The following is a 19,829-nucleotide window of genomic DNA, read 5'->3' as shown; positions in this document are numbered from 1 at the left end:
AATGGTGCCCTTTCTAAAGTGTTTTGAAATTGTGTCAGCTAGAAGCATAGCATTGCACACTTCCAGCAGGTCTGAGCCCATACTGTCCTACAACTTAGCCAGTAAGCTGTCGCTTCTGCCACTTTAATTCAAGTCAAAGGAATGGATGGAGCAAGTCAGCATCTCCAGGGTCAGAGTCTGGTCCAGACTCTCCCACTTGCTATCATCTAACACCCGTGTGATAGACGGCAGGAAGTTCTGGGAGGCTGTGGTGTCTATGGTCTTCCTGTCATACAGACTGGCATAGACGGATCTATAGGTCCTCCTTACCTCCACCTGAGCTGTCCTCTTCCTCCAGATCACAGAGCTCCGCCGTGAACCTTCTGGAAGAAGAAACAGGAGCACATCTCATCCGGTTCTACGGGGCGGACCCTGGATCGGAAAGTGACCTTGGAGGATTCGGCAGCAAAGTGCTGGGCCTGCTGGCTGTTCACCTCTCATAACTCCGCGCGCACATCCACCCCCCCCCCCCCCACCCACCCTTTGACTGCAGAGGAAGAAATTGCTGCAACTCTGTCTGGAGTTTACACAGTTCCCTCTGTTCCTGCCTTGCTTTCTGAATCCCTTTGCAGATACACCACTGCCTCCTTGGTCACTTCCCATCAGTGAACAAGCAAATCAACAAAGGGTTTCAAAGTTCTCCAACTGGCATACTCCTGCTCGAGTTCCTTAATGTCCTCTGGAGTCAGCAGTTTAATGTTCAGCTTCCATGTCCCCTTGCCTGCTGTCTGGTCCTCCCAGAGATGACAGGAAGCTTGTAGAAGGCAGTGTCAGAGAAGAACACTGAAGTGATGTCAGTGAATCTGACAGGAAGAGGAAACTGATCTGGGAGCTGGCTGAGCAGCCCGATCGAGACCGTTCTCCATCTGCAGTGGTGCTGAAGGCATCCTGCAACTTGGCTATTTTAACCATTTCCATCAGGAACATGGTGGTTCTGTCTAGCCTGCTGTCCGGATTACCAGATCGTCCAGCCACCTCGATGGTGCAGTTGAAGTCTCCAGCCAGAACGACCAGCTGGGATATCAGCAGAATACCTTCTCCAAGCATATTTTCTCTTTCTGACTTTTCCCTCACCTGTTATGCGTTTCTTCTGCCTGGGCTGCAGGTTTCCTGCACTTGCTTCATCCTCCAGTGAGGATAGGTTGCCAGGGTCTGTTTGCTGCCTTGCCCTTTCCTTTCCGTTAGCCTGTTGTCTCGAGTGGTGCCTTCTGAGACTTCTTCCTCTTCGCCATTCTTCTTCTTATCCCTCTGCCTTCCCTCCTCCATGGACGTTTCCTCGTCTTGTGGGGGGGCCTAGGGTTTTCTGGCAGGGCAGTGGCGGGGGGGGGGGCCTGGGGGAGCTCGAGGTGATCGACTTTTCCACAGTCACGGTCTCTAAACTAGTGCATGCTGGCATTTGCCTGAGTGTTTCTTTGCCAGCTGCCCCTCTTGTTGCTTGTACACAGGAGCCAGCACGTTTTGGGCAGGCTTTGGAGAGGTGACCTGCTTCTCCACCATGGCTGCAGCATTGTCTGGTGGCCCTCCTGTGTGCATAGCATGAAGGAGGCAGTTAAGCAGAACCTTCCAAATGAAGCGGGCCTCACGGAAACCATTTCCCTCACTGAGATCCTTCACCACTCCCCTGACAAGATTTCGGATGTCAGGCTCTCCAGTCAATACAGCCATTCTAGCTGGGCGTCGACTGCTGGAAAGAGCTGGTTTCCCAGTCAGTGTGACGATCCACCTCCATATCAGCAGGTTAAGATCTTATCACCCTCTTGACCTCAGTGGGTCTAGTCCAATAATACATTTGATCTCAGCCTAAAGGCCGAGAAGCTTTGGTGAATAAAACTGAGACAGAATGGTGTCATGCTAGGCATGAGGTTTGGTTTATGAAAGGAAAGTAGTAAGGGTTGTCTCTGATAGCATTAAATATTTATATCTGGGAGCATGATTTCAATGTTATTAGACTAAGCATGGAGAAGAAGGTGGTGATTTTATAAAATTCAAAGTAGGCAATCAGTGTAGAAATCCAGCACTGTGTGGCACAGGTGAGTTGATACTTCTCAAATAAAATATTAACTTCAGGACTTAGTTCTCCTCGCAAGTAGTTATAGAAGATTAAGGGAATCATCTCTAAGGTCAAAGCCAATAATGCCTATTTCTTAATCCATAAAACAGGTAATCTGGTAATTTTAACATCATTCTGTAAGTGAGCTTGCTGTATGCAAATTAGCTGCCATTTCCCTCCATTTGAATATTGAATATGTTTCAAAAATACTTTACTGTCTGAGAAAGTTCATGATTATAGAATATGATTTTTTTATTATATAAAACCTCTCAAGTAGTTTCTTAGAAATCTTAGATAGCTGCTTGAAGACCAACAGAATTGAATTTAATTCCATGCTTGCTCGTTCTTTCTGTTTATATAAAAGAAACCTGATAATAGTTTACTTTATCTGCTGGCACCTGGATTAATGAGGAGTAAGGCAAATCACTAGGCTGTCTTCTCACTAAATTGTGGGTGATGCTTTATGATATGAGTAAATACATTAACTAATGCTCCTGCAGCTTACTGCATTACACTTCCATATTTGCCTTTATTTAAGCCCGTTGGTATGCATATTCTGCGAGAATCTGATTTGTGGCTGTGCTTCATACCTTAAATTACACACCAAATAAGATTTGTGCATGCTTCAATAGGTTTTCAATTCATTTGTGCAAACATGGAAATTAGACCAGATGCTTACTTCTGCAGTTGACACTAGTATGTGTCCCATTTCTCCATCGGTTTCCACACTTGCCCAGTGTGTGTTTCTGACTATCCAACAGAAATTTATCAGAAGGTCACAACAATGACTTCCATTGTTCCATAGTGAGAAGACATGGTTCCATTGTAAACCAAGTTGAGAGCCATAAGGGGCCCTCCGGAATCAGTTTTATAAATGTGGAGCCGTCCATATTGATTTACATGATCTATCTTTTTGGTATGCAGGTCGTACTGATAAAGAGCACTAGATACTACGCTCTGCATTCTTGCTGTGGACAGCAGATGCTGCCCAACCTGCCGAGTTCCTCCAGCGTGTTGTGCATGTTGCTTTGACCCCAGTATCTGCAGAGTATTTTGTGTTAGAGCATGGTACTTGCTCTGCACAATACACAGCCTGGGAGTCTCCGTACACACCATCTATTAAATCTTCCTAATCATCTCTTCTCCCTGATTTCCATCCACTTTGACTTACACTTTCCCACTATTTCCCTCAAATTCATGGCAGTCGAAGTATCTACGAGAACAGTTTGTATGAGCAGACCTGCTCTCCAGAAGGCTGTGCACAAAAGAGGTATGTCTTTAAGGGAAAACCAATGGAGTTAAAATGGAAACTTTTAGAGGAATATCCCAATTTTTTGATGCTTTTGGTGATCCACGATTTGGATGAAATGTAAAGTGTATTTTCTGTACCAAAACCTATTTTCTTGGATCTAGTTACAACACTAGGAAAGGCATTTTCATACTGGAGAGGGTGCAGAAGCAAGATACAAGGATGCTGCCTAAACAGAAAGTCTGAATTATCGGGTGCTTGATCTTTATTTCCTGCAGTGCTGGAGAATGAGGGCACACCTCATAAGAAGTTTATAAATTTGTCAGGTTATGAATAAGGTAGACTGTCATATACTTTTTCCCAGGGTTGGGGAGTCCAAGACTAGAGGGTTCAGATACAAGAGGAGAACGTTTTGATAGAGACCTAAGTAGTAACTTCTTTACACAGAGGGTAATGAGTACTTGGATTGAGCTGTCAGAGGAAGTGGTTAAGGCGGGTCTAAGTGCAACATTTAAAAAGCATTTTTGTAGGTACTTTGAGAGGAGGAGCTTGGAAGATTATGGGCTAAACACGGACAAATGGAGTGAACAAGGAGGATGCTGTGGTCAGCATAGACCAATTGGGCCGAAGGGCCTGTTTCAGTGCTGTATTACTCTACGATTCCTGGACTAAGGGATAGACAAGAAATAAAGAAGTGCATCTGGGAAATAAAGAAAGATTAGAAGGTCTAAGAGGGAATACGTTAAGAAGCTTGTGGAGAGTAGAGAAATAAATATTTAATCTTGTAACTGGTAACTTACAATTTTTTTTAAATAAAGAGAGGTCAAGACCGTTAATGGATCACAGAGTGGCGAATCATGGGTCTGAGATAGTACAGTACATACTTCACATTGTTTTACAGTAGGAATCAGAATGCAGGTAAGGGGAGAACAAAGAATAAATGAGATTTTTAACTGGAGAAAAGCAATCAATTCTAGCGATAACACAACCCAAGCGCCTGATGGCATTTGGTTGGTGAAGGTAAAAGGAGCAGTCTCTATCTGAGATGACGTACATGATTTAACTATTACTTTGGGAAGCAGCAACATCCCACTTTAGTTCAAGAAGAAAAAGTGTAAATGTGGTAGCCAAAGGTCCCTCAGCCCCATTCTAGAAATGTTCAATGCTTTGAATAGAATGGTTTGAAAAGAACAAAGAAGTGCTGCTTGTTAATAGTCTCATTATGGCAGAGTACTTGCAATACAACAAATAGAGTGAATGTGTAGTGGGTATGCTTGCAACTAGTGTGAGCAGACTTTTATAGGTCTTTTAATAGGGTGGCTTGTAAGAGATGTGGAAAAAGGACCAATTGTACAGAAGTAGTAGTAAAAGTGCAGCAGGGTTGAAAAGTTTGCACACATGGGAAATGAAGCTTTTCACAAGTTATAGGGTGAGGTGAGTATTGCTACTCTTGGATCTTTTGGATGTTTACAAACAATATGCTTTAAAATCCACTAGTGAAGGTGTAAAATGATTTACAAGGGTGTTTCCAAAACTGAAAAGTCAGTAGTCGTCGGAAAACCTGCAGAGGCTGAGCTCTAGAAAAGTGAAGCCTAAGGGCATTTAAATCTATAACATTGGGAGAAGTATATGATAACTATTAAACCCATTGACAAACTTGGGCGATTGGCATTGATCCATTTCACAGGAATAGAGCAGAGAGAAACAATAGATGTTTATGGAAAGGCAAATTAAAGGACACAGATAAAGAATATGAACATTGGCATTAATTGGTTTGGTTGAACTGACGTTTTTTTGCCATGATTCCCCTGTGGTTGCAGTATACTACAAATCAGATACACCACTATAACAAATATTCTCTAAACTGAACATCTACTTGAATTTCTGTTATCAGTTTGTATCTAATATGATCAGTAAATCTCCAATACATGTTGACGAGTTTAAATATCTGAGATGATAAAACTTTTCTTATTATCAGTCATAACAAAACAAACAAACCTACTTACCTTGGTAACTTATCCAGCAGGGTCTTAAGCTCCTCACATATTAGTTTGACACAACCAATTTTGACGCTGCTGTACGAAACATCTATCATGAATATGAAGGCTGGTGGCTTAGGAGGCTTGCTGTTCTGTAAATAAAAATAGAAATGTGAACACAAAAACTACAGATCTTAGTTTAATGAGTAGGCCCCCAGATGATGGTGTAAGGTTGCCCTGGAGTTCCACAAGGATTTTATAAAACTGTGATGAAGTTAAAAGCATATTGAATCACTTTGTGAATGGAGAAGGGAATGAGAGGTAGTATTAAAAAAGACATTCACTAAATACTAGATATATTATTGAAGACAGAGGAGGCAAGTATTTATCTACTATAAAACCAAATATGATGATATGTTATATTCTTAAACCGCTATGCATCCAATTGGATATTTTTTGATCTTCCAGGCCCTCCAACGATCTTGGCCCTGACTCATATTCCAAGTGGATTGACTCTTGAAGTTTCAGATCTCTGACCTCAATGCCTCAAGCTCCCAATACTCCAACAATGCTTTATCCCCATCTCCTCCAATATTCCTCTCCAATGTCTCAGGCCATTTGACCATTCAATACCTTAAGACCCCCAACCATTCAATTCTTGTACCACCCACCACTCGATAACTCAGCAATCCCCAATTCGCCGCCAGTATTTCAGGACACCTACCCTACAATGTCACAGGTGCCATTAACCCTGAAGGTTGTAGGAAGGAGGCAGATCCCAAGCCTCCTGAGTGCTCCAATATCTCAGTACTTGACAAAGCCCTAATGTCCTACCCTCTGGTGCCTGAGGTGCAGCAACAGCCTCATGTCCCAGGCCCCCTTCTCCCCACCTCAGGACCTGAGAACTGTCCTAAGCTCACTTAGAGATTTCCCAACATTAGGAATCTCCAACCAATTTCCCTCAGTATCAATAAAGTATGTCTGTCTGTCTGTCTGTAATATGAAAACAGCAATGTGGGCATACAATTCATTACTGCTACACTAACTAATCTTAGAAATTGATTGACATAGCAATGGAAAGATTAAGCTTTTTAATTAATAAGTAGTGCATCAAACATATGCCATTGGCAAACAAGAGGAAATCTGCAGATACAGGAAGTTCAGGCAACAGACGCAAAATGCTGGAGGAACTCAGCAGACCAACCGAAGGTTCTTGGCCCAAAACATCGACTGTATTCTTTTCCATACATGCTGCCTGGCCTGCTGAGTTCCACCAGCACTTTGTGTGGATATAACATTGGAAGTCAGAATTGGACAGGAGTTTAACATGACTTCAGTGGTTAAAAAAAGAATCCCACACTTTGGTTCTTTAAAATGCAGGAAGTTGTCATGACATGTTTGCCTTTACCCTTGAATGAACACTTAATTCACTCAATTAACAAAATAGTGAATTTAAATTTAGAAAGTTGTTAGTCTCTGAGTAGATTTTGATTTGTCAACCATAAGATTTTGCTAACCTATTTAAACTATCACCTGTTTTAGCAATCAATGGGAAAATTATCTTTTTGACAATGGCTATAATTTCACTTCTGTTTCTCAAGTGAGCCTTATAACCTTTTCCAAGTGTAGAGCATGTACCTAAGGAACAAATGCCCCTATTACACCAGATGAGGAAACATGGCCAGCATAAGATTGTATGTAATTTCCAATTCTTGAATACTACTTGCTAGAGAGAACTACAATGTGCAAATCAGTGAACAGGAAGCAGGCAAGAGTGATGGAAACTGACAAAATAAAGTCTTTGTTCTTGCCAAGTGGCTGCAGGAACGGAGGTGGCCATTTTATGAGACTCTTCCTGCAACCACCATTTTGTGAAATGCTTGATGAACTGATTTTTGCTACAGGATAATTGAAGTCGAGCAACTGAATATGGAAACAATGAGCTTCTGCTAAGACCATTTTCAGATAGGCAGTTCAATATTATGTAAAATGCAGGCTTGCAGAAGGAACAGTCTGTTATTTGGTAGTCCAGGCCCAGTGTTTGGCTGACACGGATGAACTGATGGAACCAGTCTGAGTTGGACAGAACAAGAGAATTACCTATGTGAGAAAAAGAATGGAAGATTTCTGGAGTACGGGCAGAAAAAACTCTGTTAGAAACCAACAATATGAGAGTGGGTGACCCCAAGTTGGAAATGTGGAGGTTACACTGGGAGGAAGAAGAAAGTTTTACTCATTTTCTCTTCTTTAACTGTTCGTAAAGGATCAGGGAAATCTAGTAGATGTGCACACAAGACCCTAGTTCTATAAATTAATGTGTTTGTAGGCTGAGTTAAAAAGGTACTTGTGCTTAACTGATTCTCTTTCTGCTTAACCGATCATTAAAAAAAATCCTTGTAACAAACCAATAAATTTATTTCAGATATTAGCAGTATGAAAAATAATTGTGTAATAGTTCTATAGCGAGGATGTTTAAGTTCTATAGCAATTGTGTAATAGCAAAGAATCATAAATTCAAGGAATAGTGCAGTGCACTAACAAGCCATTTAGCCTACTGGTATCAATATGTTCTGCCTGGTACTCTATTCCAAGATTGAGCTCAGAGGATGGGGCTTGGTGGTGAGGCGATTAAACACTTAGCCCAACACCGATAGAGATGATTGTTGGTTTGACTGATGAGTTTTACTGTAGGTCTATGAGTCTTTGGACAGCACATCAAAGTTCAGTAAGAATACGGCAAAGAGGAGAGTACATAACTCACCCAACTGGTATGGTTCCTCGACAATGCTTCACTGCTCGTACTTGTTTCTGTTGTCACAGGAGTATCTGACAGCAGGTACTCCCAAGACAACATACTTTGAGTCCTTTCTAAAATGAGCATTTCCCAGGAACTTTTGCCATATCACTTGCCCTTGATACAGAAATTTGCTATCAGGAGTGTAAGGATGACTCGTGCCTAATCAAATGATGAGAATGATGTGGAAAAGAATAGAAATCACATTGGAAAAATTTATTGTCAATTGCTTAACATTGATGAAAAGCAGTGTTACACAATTAGAAGATTATGTTTCAAATACTTTATTATTTCCTCTTTTAACCTATCTAGTGGCTTTCATAGACCTGTGCACAAACTACCAAGGGTCTCCTTTTATAATTAACCATTTAACTTGTGTTCTCTCTCCTTTTCCCACCAACAAATAAGCTTATTGATCTATGTGATGAATTTTATCTCCCAAATATCTTCCTATTCCACTGGGCTGAGGTTGTTCCTTTAAGGTCTATTTATGAAATTCACCATTCAGTTGGAGTTTAACCCAGCAAATGTGACGTGTTGCACTTTGGGAGTTCAAATGTAAAGAGGAAGTATGCAGTTAATTGGCAGGATCCATAACAATGTTGATATGCAGAGAGATCTTGTGGTGCAAGTGGCTACACAGGTTGACCGGATAGTAAAGGTGGCGTATGACATGTTTGCCTTTCTTAGTCGAGGAAGGAGTTCAAGAACACAAAGTTATGCTGCACCTTTGTAGAGCACTAGCCAGACCACACCCAGAGCACTGCATTCAGTTGTGGCCACCCCACTATAGGAAGAATATGGAGACTTTAGAGAAGGTGCAGAAGAGACTTATCAGGAAGCTGTCTGGTTTAGAGAGCATGTGCTATGAAGAGAGGTTGGACAAGCTTGAGTTGTTTTCTTTGGAGTATCAAAGACTGACAGGAAATCTGATAGGTATACAAGATTATGAGAGGCCGTTGGTATTTTATCTCCCAGAGCCGAAATGTCTAATACTAGAGGGCATGCATCAGAAGTCAGAGGGGTAAGTTCAAAGGAGATGTGCAGGGCATGTTTTCTTTCACAGAGACTGGGGGGGTGCCTGGAACATGCTCTGTAGTGTGCTGGTTAAGACAGAGGTGTTCAACTGGCTCTCAGATGGGCACATGAATATGCTGAATGTGCAGGAAATGGAAGATATGGACCCTGTGCTGACAGAAGTGATCAGTTTAACTGTGTACTTGATTAACAGCTGAATTAGTTTGGCACAACATTATGGGCTGAAAGGGCTGCTCCTGTGCTGCACCATTCTACGTTCTAGATGGAGGCCATTCAGCCAAGCATGTTGAAAAGGTCGAAAAAGACCTTTAAATTATTCACATTTCCTAGCTCTAGAGTAACCTGCACATCATAGGTCTTCAAGTACACATTGAGGTTTCATTTTTAAATGAGGGTTTCTGACTGCCTTCCTGCAGACTGTGAATTCATAACTGCTAAGGGTATGAAAACTTTTCCTCAGTTATCTCTAAAGTAATTTCTAGTTTAAATTACTTTAAATCAAGGGCTTTATGTTTTTGGGCTCCACCACTTAGGAAACAAAACCAACCTATTTACTCTCCATAGACACCTCATAATTTTACATAACTTAGTTGTCATCCCTCAGCTTCTCTGATCCAAAAAGAGCAACACTAGCTTATCTAATTTTTCTTCATGACAAAAATCTTGCAGACCTGGCAACAACCTTATAAATCTGCTCTACAGCCTCTCCGCAATGATCACATCCTTTCTCTGATCTCACGTATATGTTGTAATTAAGTTGTTACCTGACTCATGTGTACAGTTCAAATTTAACCTCCTTATCTTTGTATTCTGCACCTTGGCATATAAAAGAAAGCATACCATATGCCTTGTTTTTAATCATCTTACTCATCTGCCTTGCACCTTTAAGTTATGAATCTGTGGCCATAAAATCCCAGATCCCTTTGTTCGGCTGCACAACTCAATAACTACATTCCTTTGCTTCACTGCTCCTCTTACAGGGATTTAAGCACAGCATTTGTATTTTCAATATTATCACACTGTTCAAGAAAAATAGGCCCAATGTGATAATAATTGTCTTTCACATCCATTTTCACTGAATGACAGTGGGTGAAGCTTCAGGGTATGGCAGTCTTGATGGATCAGCTGATCTCTCCTGGCCATTACATTTTATAGGCTCTCATTAAAAAAAGTGTTGAGAGGGGTTGGTGAGAGTGTGGGGTAGATGAGTGGAGGTGGGCAGGAATAGCTGTAGAACATTTTTGGAGTAAATTCTAATCTTCTGCAGTTGAACAGAAATGGAAAGTAAGAACAGCTGGAATTTATTCTGTCAAAATGTTTCCAGCATCATTTTCTTTGCAGCTATTCTACAGGACATCTAAAGCAAATATCAGACACGCACTTAATTGTTCCTCTGATAAAATGCTTAATTCCTGGCAAATTGTGGGATACATTCTAAATCCAGCAGGATTATCTACTTCAGGAAAAAAATAGTTGTGCTTCAAACCTGGAACATTTTAAAGACATATGTTATTTCTGCATTTTTTTAAAAAACCACTGTACTCATAAGAACAAAGGTCAGGCCAGTCCTGTACTGATCACCATTGCTGAGTTTTTTTTCAAAGAGACAGGGTCAGATGGTTGGCTGATGGTTGTAGTGTGAAGTGGCAGGAGATGAGTGGGCCATATTCCCTTAATACTTTTATTCACTGATGTTTGCGAATAAACAGTGGATTCCACAAAAAATCCCGTGCAGAAATTTTCAACTTAATGAAAAATCTAGGACAGTTAATTATTTAGAAAACTGAAATGACAGAGTGCTTATCGAAAAAAGCAAAATCTGCCTTCATTGTTGAGTAAAGAACTCAATACCTCACTGGAGTATTGTCAGTTTGTAACTCAGAATAAGATGACAGAGATTTTTTGTGAACTCAGCTGTAATAAGTTCCATCTGTATTCACTTGACTTCATATCCCTCTGCACACATACCCCAAGCTAAGACGTCTCTAAGAATTTACAAATGGCTCCCTTTGAAGTTGAAAAAAGTTCGACATGTCTGGGACTCATTAGCAATGAAAAGAAAATAAAAAAGACTTTGTGACCTGACAGCTACAGAATAGGTAACTCAAATGAAGGTTATGTATTTCTACAGTTTGCTGGGCTGGAGGGATGTGGGTGTTTTGAGGTTATTTGACCATCAGTGCTGTTTTATGAGATGTTCTTAATAAATGAATTTGGGTCATAGCCAATGGTCTGGAAGAGGTGGTGTTGGTGGAGTGGGGGAAGGGGGTTTGGAAATTAAGCCAAAGTAGTTAACATTTGATTGTACATTCTTCAAAAACTAATGCAACTAGCCAGTGAGTTCATAGTTAACAGCTGGGGAATTTACATATCATGCATATTATCCCCAAATCAGAGTCTTAATGTGACAACTAGACTTATTAACTCAAAGCAACATTAGTTACATACACAATGGCAAAAAGGTGCTAGGGACATCTTGCTCCTCAGCTTTTTTGTTCAGTTAGAATATAGTTAATCTGCAATGATGACAGTTGTATAAAAACAATGCTTTCACTTCAATGACAGTATTGATCTAGAAGCTCTGGGTTAAATACAAGGTAACAGAAAAAACAAAAGACCACATTAATAAATCATCTGTAAGAAGTCTCATGCTGCAGAATGTACCCCAATGTGGAAAGCCAGTTTATCTATCACTCAAACTTACTTTGCAGTAATCTAATGTAGCCATGAATTCATACGATCCAAGAGACAACTCTGGCTTCTCATATTGATCCAACCTTCTGCCCATGTGATCCAAGTGTTGAAAATAGAATGGAGGGACTGAAGGAGAAAAAATACCTCAGCAATATTATTAAAATTATATTTCTACATAGCAACTAAAAGTACATGTAAATATTTTGCATTTCTTCTATTGCTTTCAAAACTTCTTCCTTTCTGTAACTGGGAAAAATATTTTCTGTGAGATTCTAATAGCCAAAGAAGATTCCCACCGGTAAAAGGCAATTGTAAAATAACATTATGCTAGTTAACCAATGGAACCAATGAATTTATTACAAGGTTACTTTTGAACACATTTCCAATCCCTGTGAAAACTTCTGACAGCATAAAAGAAAACAGAGATAATGCATGAATGGCATCTGCCATCAAGCGAATAGGATCTGCTAGTTACTGCAGTGAGAGCCCAAGCTGTAGATCGTAAAAACTCCATTAAATAGCCGGAGCTTTGGAACTTATTGCTGATTGAAAAGTGGCAAATCAATGATAAATTCAATACATTTGGTAATTTGTGGGTTGGCACCAAGAAAATGACCATGAATTATTGTAAAATGGCAAATAATTACTTTAGAATGGTGAATGTTTATCCGTATTAACTACACAAGACTCAGGTTACATACAATATGGCTGACATTAAATGCCTTCCAGTATCACACACGTCCAAAGAACAAACAAAAGTATAAACCTTTACAGGGGCTTTTGAGGCTTTGAAGTTAAAATCTTTCAGTGTAGGATAATGAAAGCAAGTAATAGAATTGGCAACTACCAAAGATAAAGCCCTGTTACTCTTGTCAGTAATAGTATTATAGCTAGCATTTTGATTCTAGTAGTGGGACAACTAAACTCTTCAGACAGCAGTACATCTGATCATCAAGAAATCAGATTTTTCCACTGGCTATGAAACCAGTCAGTGAAAAAGGAGTGAATGCAAAATTGCTGTAACTGTGCAAAATCAACAACAGTTTCAACTTTAAAGGAACTAAACCTCTAACAGACCGGCATTGATTCATGGAAATATTGCCCAATGGGCCTGATGAGATTGTGGCTATACCAGTCAGCAATCAGATGTCACTTCTGATTTAAGCCACCTGTTTCACATAGAAACTTGATCTATCAAAAGGTGTATGTGTATCATAATAATAATTATAATAATTATTATTATTATTGATCACAAGTGGGAAATATTCTGTTACAGTAGCAATATTTATAAACACACAGCGATAATAATAAATATAATGATAATATTAACTACTAACAGAGTACAGATTAATAATATGTTCAATCATAATTTACCAATGTGCAATACTGTGCAATAATTTCCAGGGTTGAAATAATAAAACAGAGACTATTGTATTATGATGTGTGTTCTGATGTCGCACAGAGATAAACCGTTGAACTTGCTTATTGCATTTGGTAGGAAAGATTTTCTATAATGATCCTTGCTGAATGAGTGTGTTTGGAAGGGTGCTCTGCTGTTAATTCAGTAGGTCTTGGAGAGGATGTGCCTGATTGTCCATAATAGATAACAGCTTTTTTAGTGACTCCTCCCCACCACTAACTCAAAAGAGTCTAGCTTACAGCCAAGGATGGATCCAGCCATTTGATGAGCTTATTTAGTCTTTTTGCATCACCAGCATAGATGCTGCTCCCCCAACATAAAGCAGCACAAAGAAAACTGCACTCACTACAACAGACTGGTAAAGAGAGCTCCAACATCCTGATGCACGCACTGAAAGATCTCAGATTCCTTAAGAATTAGAACCTACTCATCCCCTTCTTGTAAACAGCCTTGGTATTGGTTTTCCAGTCAAATCTGTTGTCAAGATGAACACCCAAGTATTTTGTACTCCTTCACCGCTGCAACTTCTTCTCCCTGAATGTATAGCGTACTCATCATATATGTATTTACGTATGTTGTGTTGGTGTGGGAAGGTCTGGTAAGAGGTTGTGTTGGGAGGAGGGTCTTAACTATAAACCCCTGAAAACTAGTCTGATTTTCATTAACAAATAATCTGCAAGATCAATTATATCTTTACCACCCAAATCATTTGCTACAGTGATGCTTTGCTGAAAAAGAAAGTTTGAAAGCATTAAAGCCAGTTCACACAGCCCTTAAAAAAATATTGCACTACTGATCATTAACCAGATTGGTATCGATGAATGGGAAGCTCTTGCAGTTCAAGAATGTTACGTCATTGATCTAGGGATCTGAATTGCCGATAATCTTGTGGCCTTGAAGGATTCTAAGAGCAAAAGTAATAAATGCCCTAACATTGCACTAACACAAAATAAAACTGAAACAGAGATTTAACAAGTACTCTCAAGACAATGATTAGACTGAGTGGGAAATGACTTTCCTCTGGTTAGGAAGTTAGTTGGTTTAGGTTTATTACTGAGGAATTGAAGAGAGATATGAGAACAGATTTCTTCATATAAAGTGCTACTTAGGAGTAGCAATAAGGACCGATAAGAGAAGACACAGTCCTAATGAAACTGGTATGTAAGGATCTAAAAACATTGTGGAGCAGAATAGCGGAATGCACACATGAGTCACTGCAGGTAATAATATTATCATCCAGGGTCCATACTGAGGAAGGACAAGTTGGACAGTTAACTATATTGTAGAACATCTAGTAAACAGTGCCCCACAGATAGTTTCACCCTGCACAAAGATGTTCAGCTTGGGGAGAAAGAATTAATGTACAATGATGGAGGCAAAGTTGCAAAACAAGCTTGATCTTCAAATAAAATGCAGAATAATTAGAAATATGAGAGGGGAGTACACCTGGCAAAGAAATGGTAAAATAATGTAGTTGGCAGAAAATAATACAGAACTGTATTCAGCAAGAAATTGCAGAAAAGTGAGGTAGTTAAATGCCATGTGAAAGTAAAAGAATCTTCTGGGAAATCTGGATAGTTGCTACCAGATGGTGAAAGAACGGTTGAAATAATACAACAAAAAGTACTTTAGAAACCATTTAGAAGCAGTTTACAGTTAAATTATGTTGCACAAATATAAACATGTTATATTTTGTTTATTCTATAGGATAACAAAGATCACATTTAAACACTAAATGGGGATTCTTTCCGGTTCAAGTAACAGCAGGAATTTGCTTAAGTGAAGGTGCCTTTGGAGTTAAAGCTCAAAATAAAAGAAAGGTCATTCATTTTGACATCCGTTCCAACCCTTGAGCCCTGCAAACAGGCTGTAACATTGAGTTAGTGGAGTTGAGGGAATAATCCATTAACACCCCAATGTGTTTGCTGGTAAATTAGCATCCATCATGCAGTTGGGCTTGGTGAAAGTTTGCCCTGTGGATTTAACTTCACGATTCACAACTGTTATTGAAATTGCAGTCTGAACCAAAGAAAGGTCTGTCTGGTTACCTATGTGTGGATTTATCAATGTATAACAGGTTGAGGATAAAATAAAGATTGGGATAGATTGCAGCTGCATTTGGTACTAGGAGGTATCAACTACAATTAAGTTGTCAGAGAGACTACATGCAGTTTCTCTTGATGCAGGAAACCATGCTCATCTATTACATCACACACTAAAGGTTCTCAGAAAGCCAAGAAGTACAATATTCTTTCCCTGGACTCTGGAGAAAAATCAAGAAATTATCTACCAAGAGTTGTTTTTATGGTAACCTCTAGCTGTATGGTCTTGATTCATCAATATTTTATTGGCTATTTTAAAGTAAAATGAGATCAAATTTCAGGATAATCAATTGCCTTATTATATCCTTAGCAAGTGACTGACATTACCACCCACTACCCATGCACTCTTGATAGGAGAAATAAAAGGACAGACTATTTTCTAAATGAAGAGACAATTTAAAAATCTGAGGCACAAATGGACATGTGCATCCTTGTGTAGGATTCCCTAAAGGTTAATTTGCATTTTAAGTCTGTGGTGAGGAAGGCAATTGTGACATTCATTTCAGGAGAACTAGAATATAAAACCAAGGATGTAATGTTGAGGCTTTATAAAGCACTGGTGATGTCTCACTTGGAGCATTGTCAGCAGTTTTTGTCCCCTTATCATAGAAAGGATGTGCTAACAGTGGAGAGGCTTCAAAGGAGCTTCACAAAAACTATTCCAGGATTAAATGGTTTGTCAAATGAAAAGCGTTTGATGCCTCTGGGCCTGTATTCACTGGAATGCAGAAGAATGAGGGGTGACCTCATTGAAACCTTTCCAATGATAAAAGGCCTTGCTAGAGGGAATGTAGAGGGGAAGTTTCCTATGGACACAGCCTCAAGATAGAGGGACATCCTTTTAGAATGGAGATAAGGAGGAATTTCTTTAACCAGAGAGTGGTGAATCTGTGGAATTCATTCCCACAGGTGGCTGTGGAGGCCAAGTCTTTGGGTATATTTAAGACAGAGGTTGATAGATTCTTGATTAGTCAGGGCATGAAGAGTACAGGGAGGAGGCAGGAGATTGGGGCTGAGAGGGAAAATGGATCCTCCATGATGAAATGGTAGAGCAGACGCAATGGGCTGAATAGCCTAATGCTGCCCCTATATTTTATGATCTTATGACCTATTCAGTCTTCTAGAAATAGAATGATGGCCACTAAATATCAGCTTCGAGAAATGCAATGGGATGCCATTCCCAATGTCCACTCACGCAGATATCCCACTCACTGGCAACCTTAATGAAGCCATTATGCTGATTGAGGTCGGGAGTTCATGGGAAAAAAATTCAAAAGAAAAATCTGCCGTTCTCCTGTTCCATAGCATCTGGAATTAAAGTTGCTGGGCCTCAGGTTTCACTGGGTTGTTACAAACATCCAATTGGAGAATTTCTGGACCAGTTGGTTGAGGTGAATTCCAAGAAATTTCCAAATTCCATCCTCCCTCATTTTCTATAAAAGCAGCTACAGATCAAACATTGATAATCACAAAAGTTGTGATTTTATATTAAATAAAACTCATGCTAATTCTTTCACTGTATTTATATTAAATACAGTAACAGATATGTCACAATGTAAATAAGATAACTCTGAATGTGGTCTGCTTTTAGTGATTTTAAAAACATGTTAATGTTCCTGCTCAGTATCATGTGAATTTGCCCTAAGATTTGTAGAGTGGCAGGAGAAAGAGAGATACTAAGATACAGAGTTAATAAGCTTACTTTATATGGGAAAGGGTCATATTGATCCAAGTGAATAAAATCCAATTTAAGTAATGTGTTCCAGTCAAACAGTTTTGGCAACACACTCGGAAAATAGCCAAACACTTTAAACCACTTAATCCCAGCTCACACACTCCACCAATCAATCTTTCTTTGAACAAATAAGGTTTGATTTCCATCGGAGGGAATGCAGTGATGTTCATGCAGAAATCAAACAAGGCAATAAAAGAAATCAGTTCCACATATCTGGTGGGTTTGTGGAAAAAACTCTATGCAGTGTTTTTGTAAAACAGACAGAGTAAAGTTAACATTTAAATGTGCCAGAGACTGAAAAGAAAATGGTGAAATAAATACATTTAGAGTCAAGTCTCCTGTTTATAATCAAACATAAACCAACTTAACCATTTAAAGGATTATGAAATATCCATTAGTAGTAGAACAGAGTAATTCAATTATGTCATATTTAATTAAGCCGGAACGTTAAACCATGCAATTACAATATATAACGGTACCAGAAAGGAAGAAGAGTCTATTTTAAAGCCACATTATCTAACGGTTTTAGTCAGGGGTTCCCAACCATTTTTATGCCATGTACTCCTACCATAAACCAAGAGATCTGTGGATACCAGGCTGGAAAGCCTGATTAATGCTGAATTAGATCAATCTGAATTTAATTGCAGCTAGAATTGTTCATCCGGTTTCACAGCACACTTGATAACCTCTTTAATCCACAATAGTCACCTTCCTGTGACCTAACTGAGAGTCACCACAAACATGGAATTGGCCCTGACCAGCTTGTGAGCTAATTCTGGACCTCTGCCTGTCTTTCAGAGCTCGTCAGCTTTTGTTGATGACCCCTGACGCTGAAGTCACACAGAGTTTCAGGCTTTTAACACATGCTGTGGAGTTTTCCACCTGAAAATGGGCCTACACAACTCACTATATGAGTAAAGTTAGTTGTTACCATATAGGAGATAGTACTTAGCCCATTTGCTCCATATCAGCTCCCAGGAAAATACTCCTATTAATTCCATTTCCCCTCATAACCTTACAACTTATTCTCTCTTGAGGCCTATATGACAAAACCTTTGAGAGCTGAAAATAAAATGTTCTAACAATATAAATTTCATTTCCTCCATCCAATACAAAGACAAAAAATTGTTGCTGTGTTGTACATGTTATTATAAGATTTATGATGGCAAGAGAATAAAATTAATCAGTAACCTTCATTGACACAGCTGCAGAATCCACACTGGTACCTTCGTCCGCCTTCAATGAACTGCATTAATAGACACATGTAGGCCTTACATCTATTACAGCGAATGGGTCCAGTTTCTCCATGGTTCACAACACAGATTGGTGCCTGTTAAATTGAAAACAATAGAAAATTGATAACATGTAAATCAATCTAGTCCTAAGTGTAGTGAAGTAAATAGCTTAAATTTTCTCAGCACAGATCTTATTTCATTATATGTATTGCTCATAGGAAACACTTCCACAAGTTAGCTGTATTAGAAGCAGAAACAGACATTTTAAATGGCAATTCTGACATATCCTTCTGACTAAGTATTTAGATTTATAATACAATAGAAATCAGAGCCACACCATTATAGCTTGGGACATTGGAGACGCTATCAATCCCAGCGTCCTCTATAAGGAGTTTGAATGTCCTTCCTGTGGAATGCATGGGTTTTCCTTAGTGCTCCAGGTTTCACCCACAGCCCAAAGACACACCAGAAAGGTCACTGTAAATTATCCCATGCTTGGATTAGGGTTGTCAAGGTTGCTGGGTCCCATGGCTGAAAGGGCCAGAAGGGCCCACTGCACACTGTATCTCTAAGTAAGATAAATAAACGATGGTATAGTTGATGAGATTGATAAGAAAGGTCTATTCCAAGTTGCTATAAACCGTCAATGGCATGCCCATCAAATAAACAAATAAAAATGAAGCAATTCAAGCAAGGCAACTCTCTTATTATCTTCTCTTTCAGTTAGGCCTGATGACAGGTCTCGGCCTGAAACTTTGACAGTGCTTCTTCCTATAGATGCTGCCTGACCTGCTGTGTTCCATCAGCATTTTGTGTGTGTTGCTTCAATTGCCAGCATCTGCAGATTTCCTCGCGAAGGCAATTTTATGCTTTTTCCTATATTTAGTTGTAAAAGTTTTCTCCTTTCCCTTTTACAGTGAAAGCTTCTAACAGCTTGCATGGTTACTATCCACTTCTCCAATTTGGTTATTTACATGTGTGTGATAAGTTATAATCATGGTCAATTATTCCCCTGAAAATGGCATCAGAGCCAAGATCATTTGTTTGCACATGAACAGAATGCACACAGATATTTTATGAAGAGGTTGCAGAACAAGGCTCAACAGTTATCGCTTGGCTGGTTTTCCCTCTTCTTACTTCAATGCCAAGTGGTCTCATTGTAAGGTCGATATGTTTGAGATCAGATCAATTATCACACAAATGGCGAGAAGTTTAATGGAGTTATTGCAGGAGGATGGAGGTTGGTGGGGTTGAGTGGGTAGTGAAAGATGATGCCCTTCGATGGCTTAAGTCCCAAACCCACTCTTATCAACCATAAATAAAAGTACAGGTCGTGGATCCCTCTACTCACTCCTAGTTCAACAGAACAAATCCCTGATTCTTATCCTCCTTATTGACAAAGCTCTGGCTGCTGATCCCACTGATTTAAGACAGACGTCCCCAATTACCCTTTCCCTAATTTGGCCCATTAATTCACTGCCAATTCTCAAAGAA

The 19,829-nt window shown here is 39.5% G+C and overlaps 1 protein-coding gene across 2 annotated transcripts in view; it reads right to left on the bottom strand.

The window, feature by feature from the left end:
* sec24d (SEC24 homolog D, COPII coat complex component) overlaps positions 1–19,829 on the bottom strand; it is a 192,640-nt gene that overhangs the window by 75,339 nt on the left and 97,472 nt on the right. For both annotated transcript variants that reach the window (XM_059988769.1, XM_059988768.1), the window contains exons 9-11: positions 18,292–18,430; positions 11,854–11,969; positions 5,345–5,469 (exon numbers count right to left, since the gene is read on the bottom strand). In XM_059988769.1, the coding sequence (XP_059844752.1) occupies positions 5,345–5,469; positions 11,854–11,969; positions 18,292–18,430 (380 nt within the window). The remainder of the gene's footprint in view (positions 1–5,344; positions 5,470–11,853; positions 11,970–18,291; positions 18,431–19,829) is intronic.

This window comes from Hypanus sabinus, chromosome 14 (genome assembly GCF_030144855.1).
Source record: "Hypanus sabinus isolate sHypSab1 chromosome 14, sHypSab1.hap1, whole genome shotgun sequence".
In the NCBI taxonomy this organism is placed as follows: domain Eukaryota; kingdom Metazoa; phylum Chordata; class Chondrichthyes; order Myliobatiformes; family Dasyatidae; genus Hypanus; species Hypanus sabinus.
Note: the sequence above shows the minus strand (reverse complement) of the source record. Positions and strands in the feature narration are given on the sequence as shown.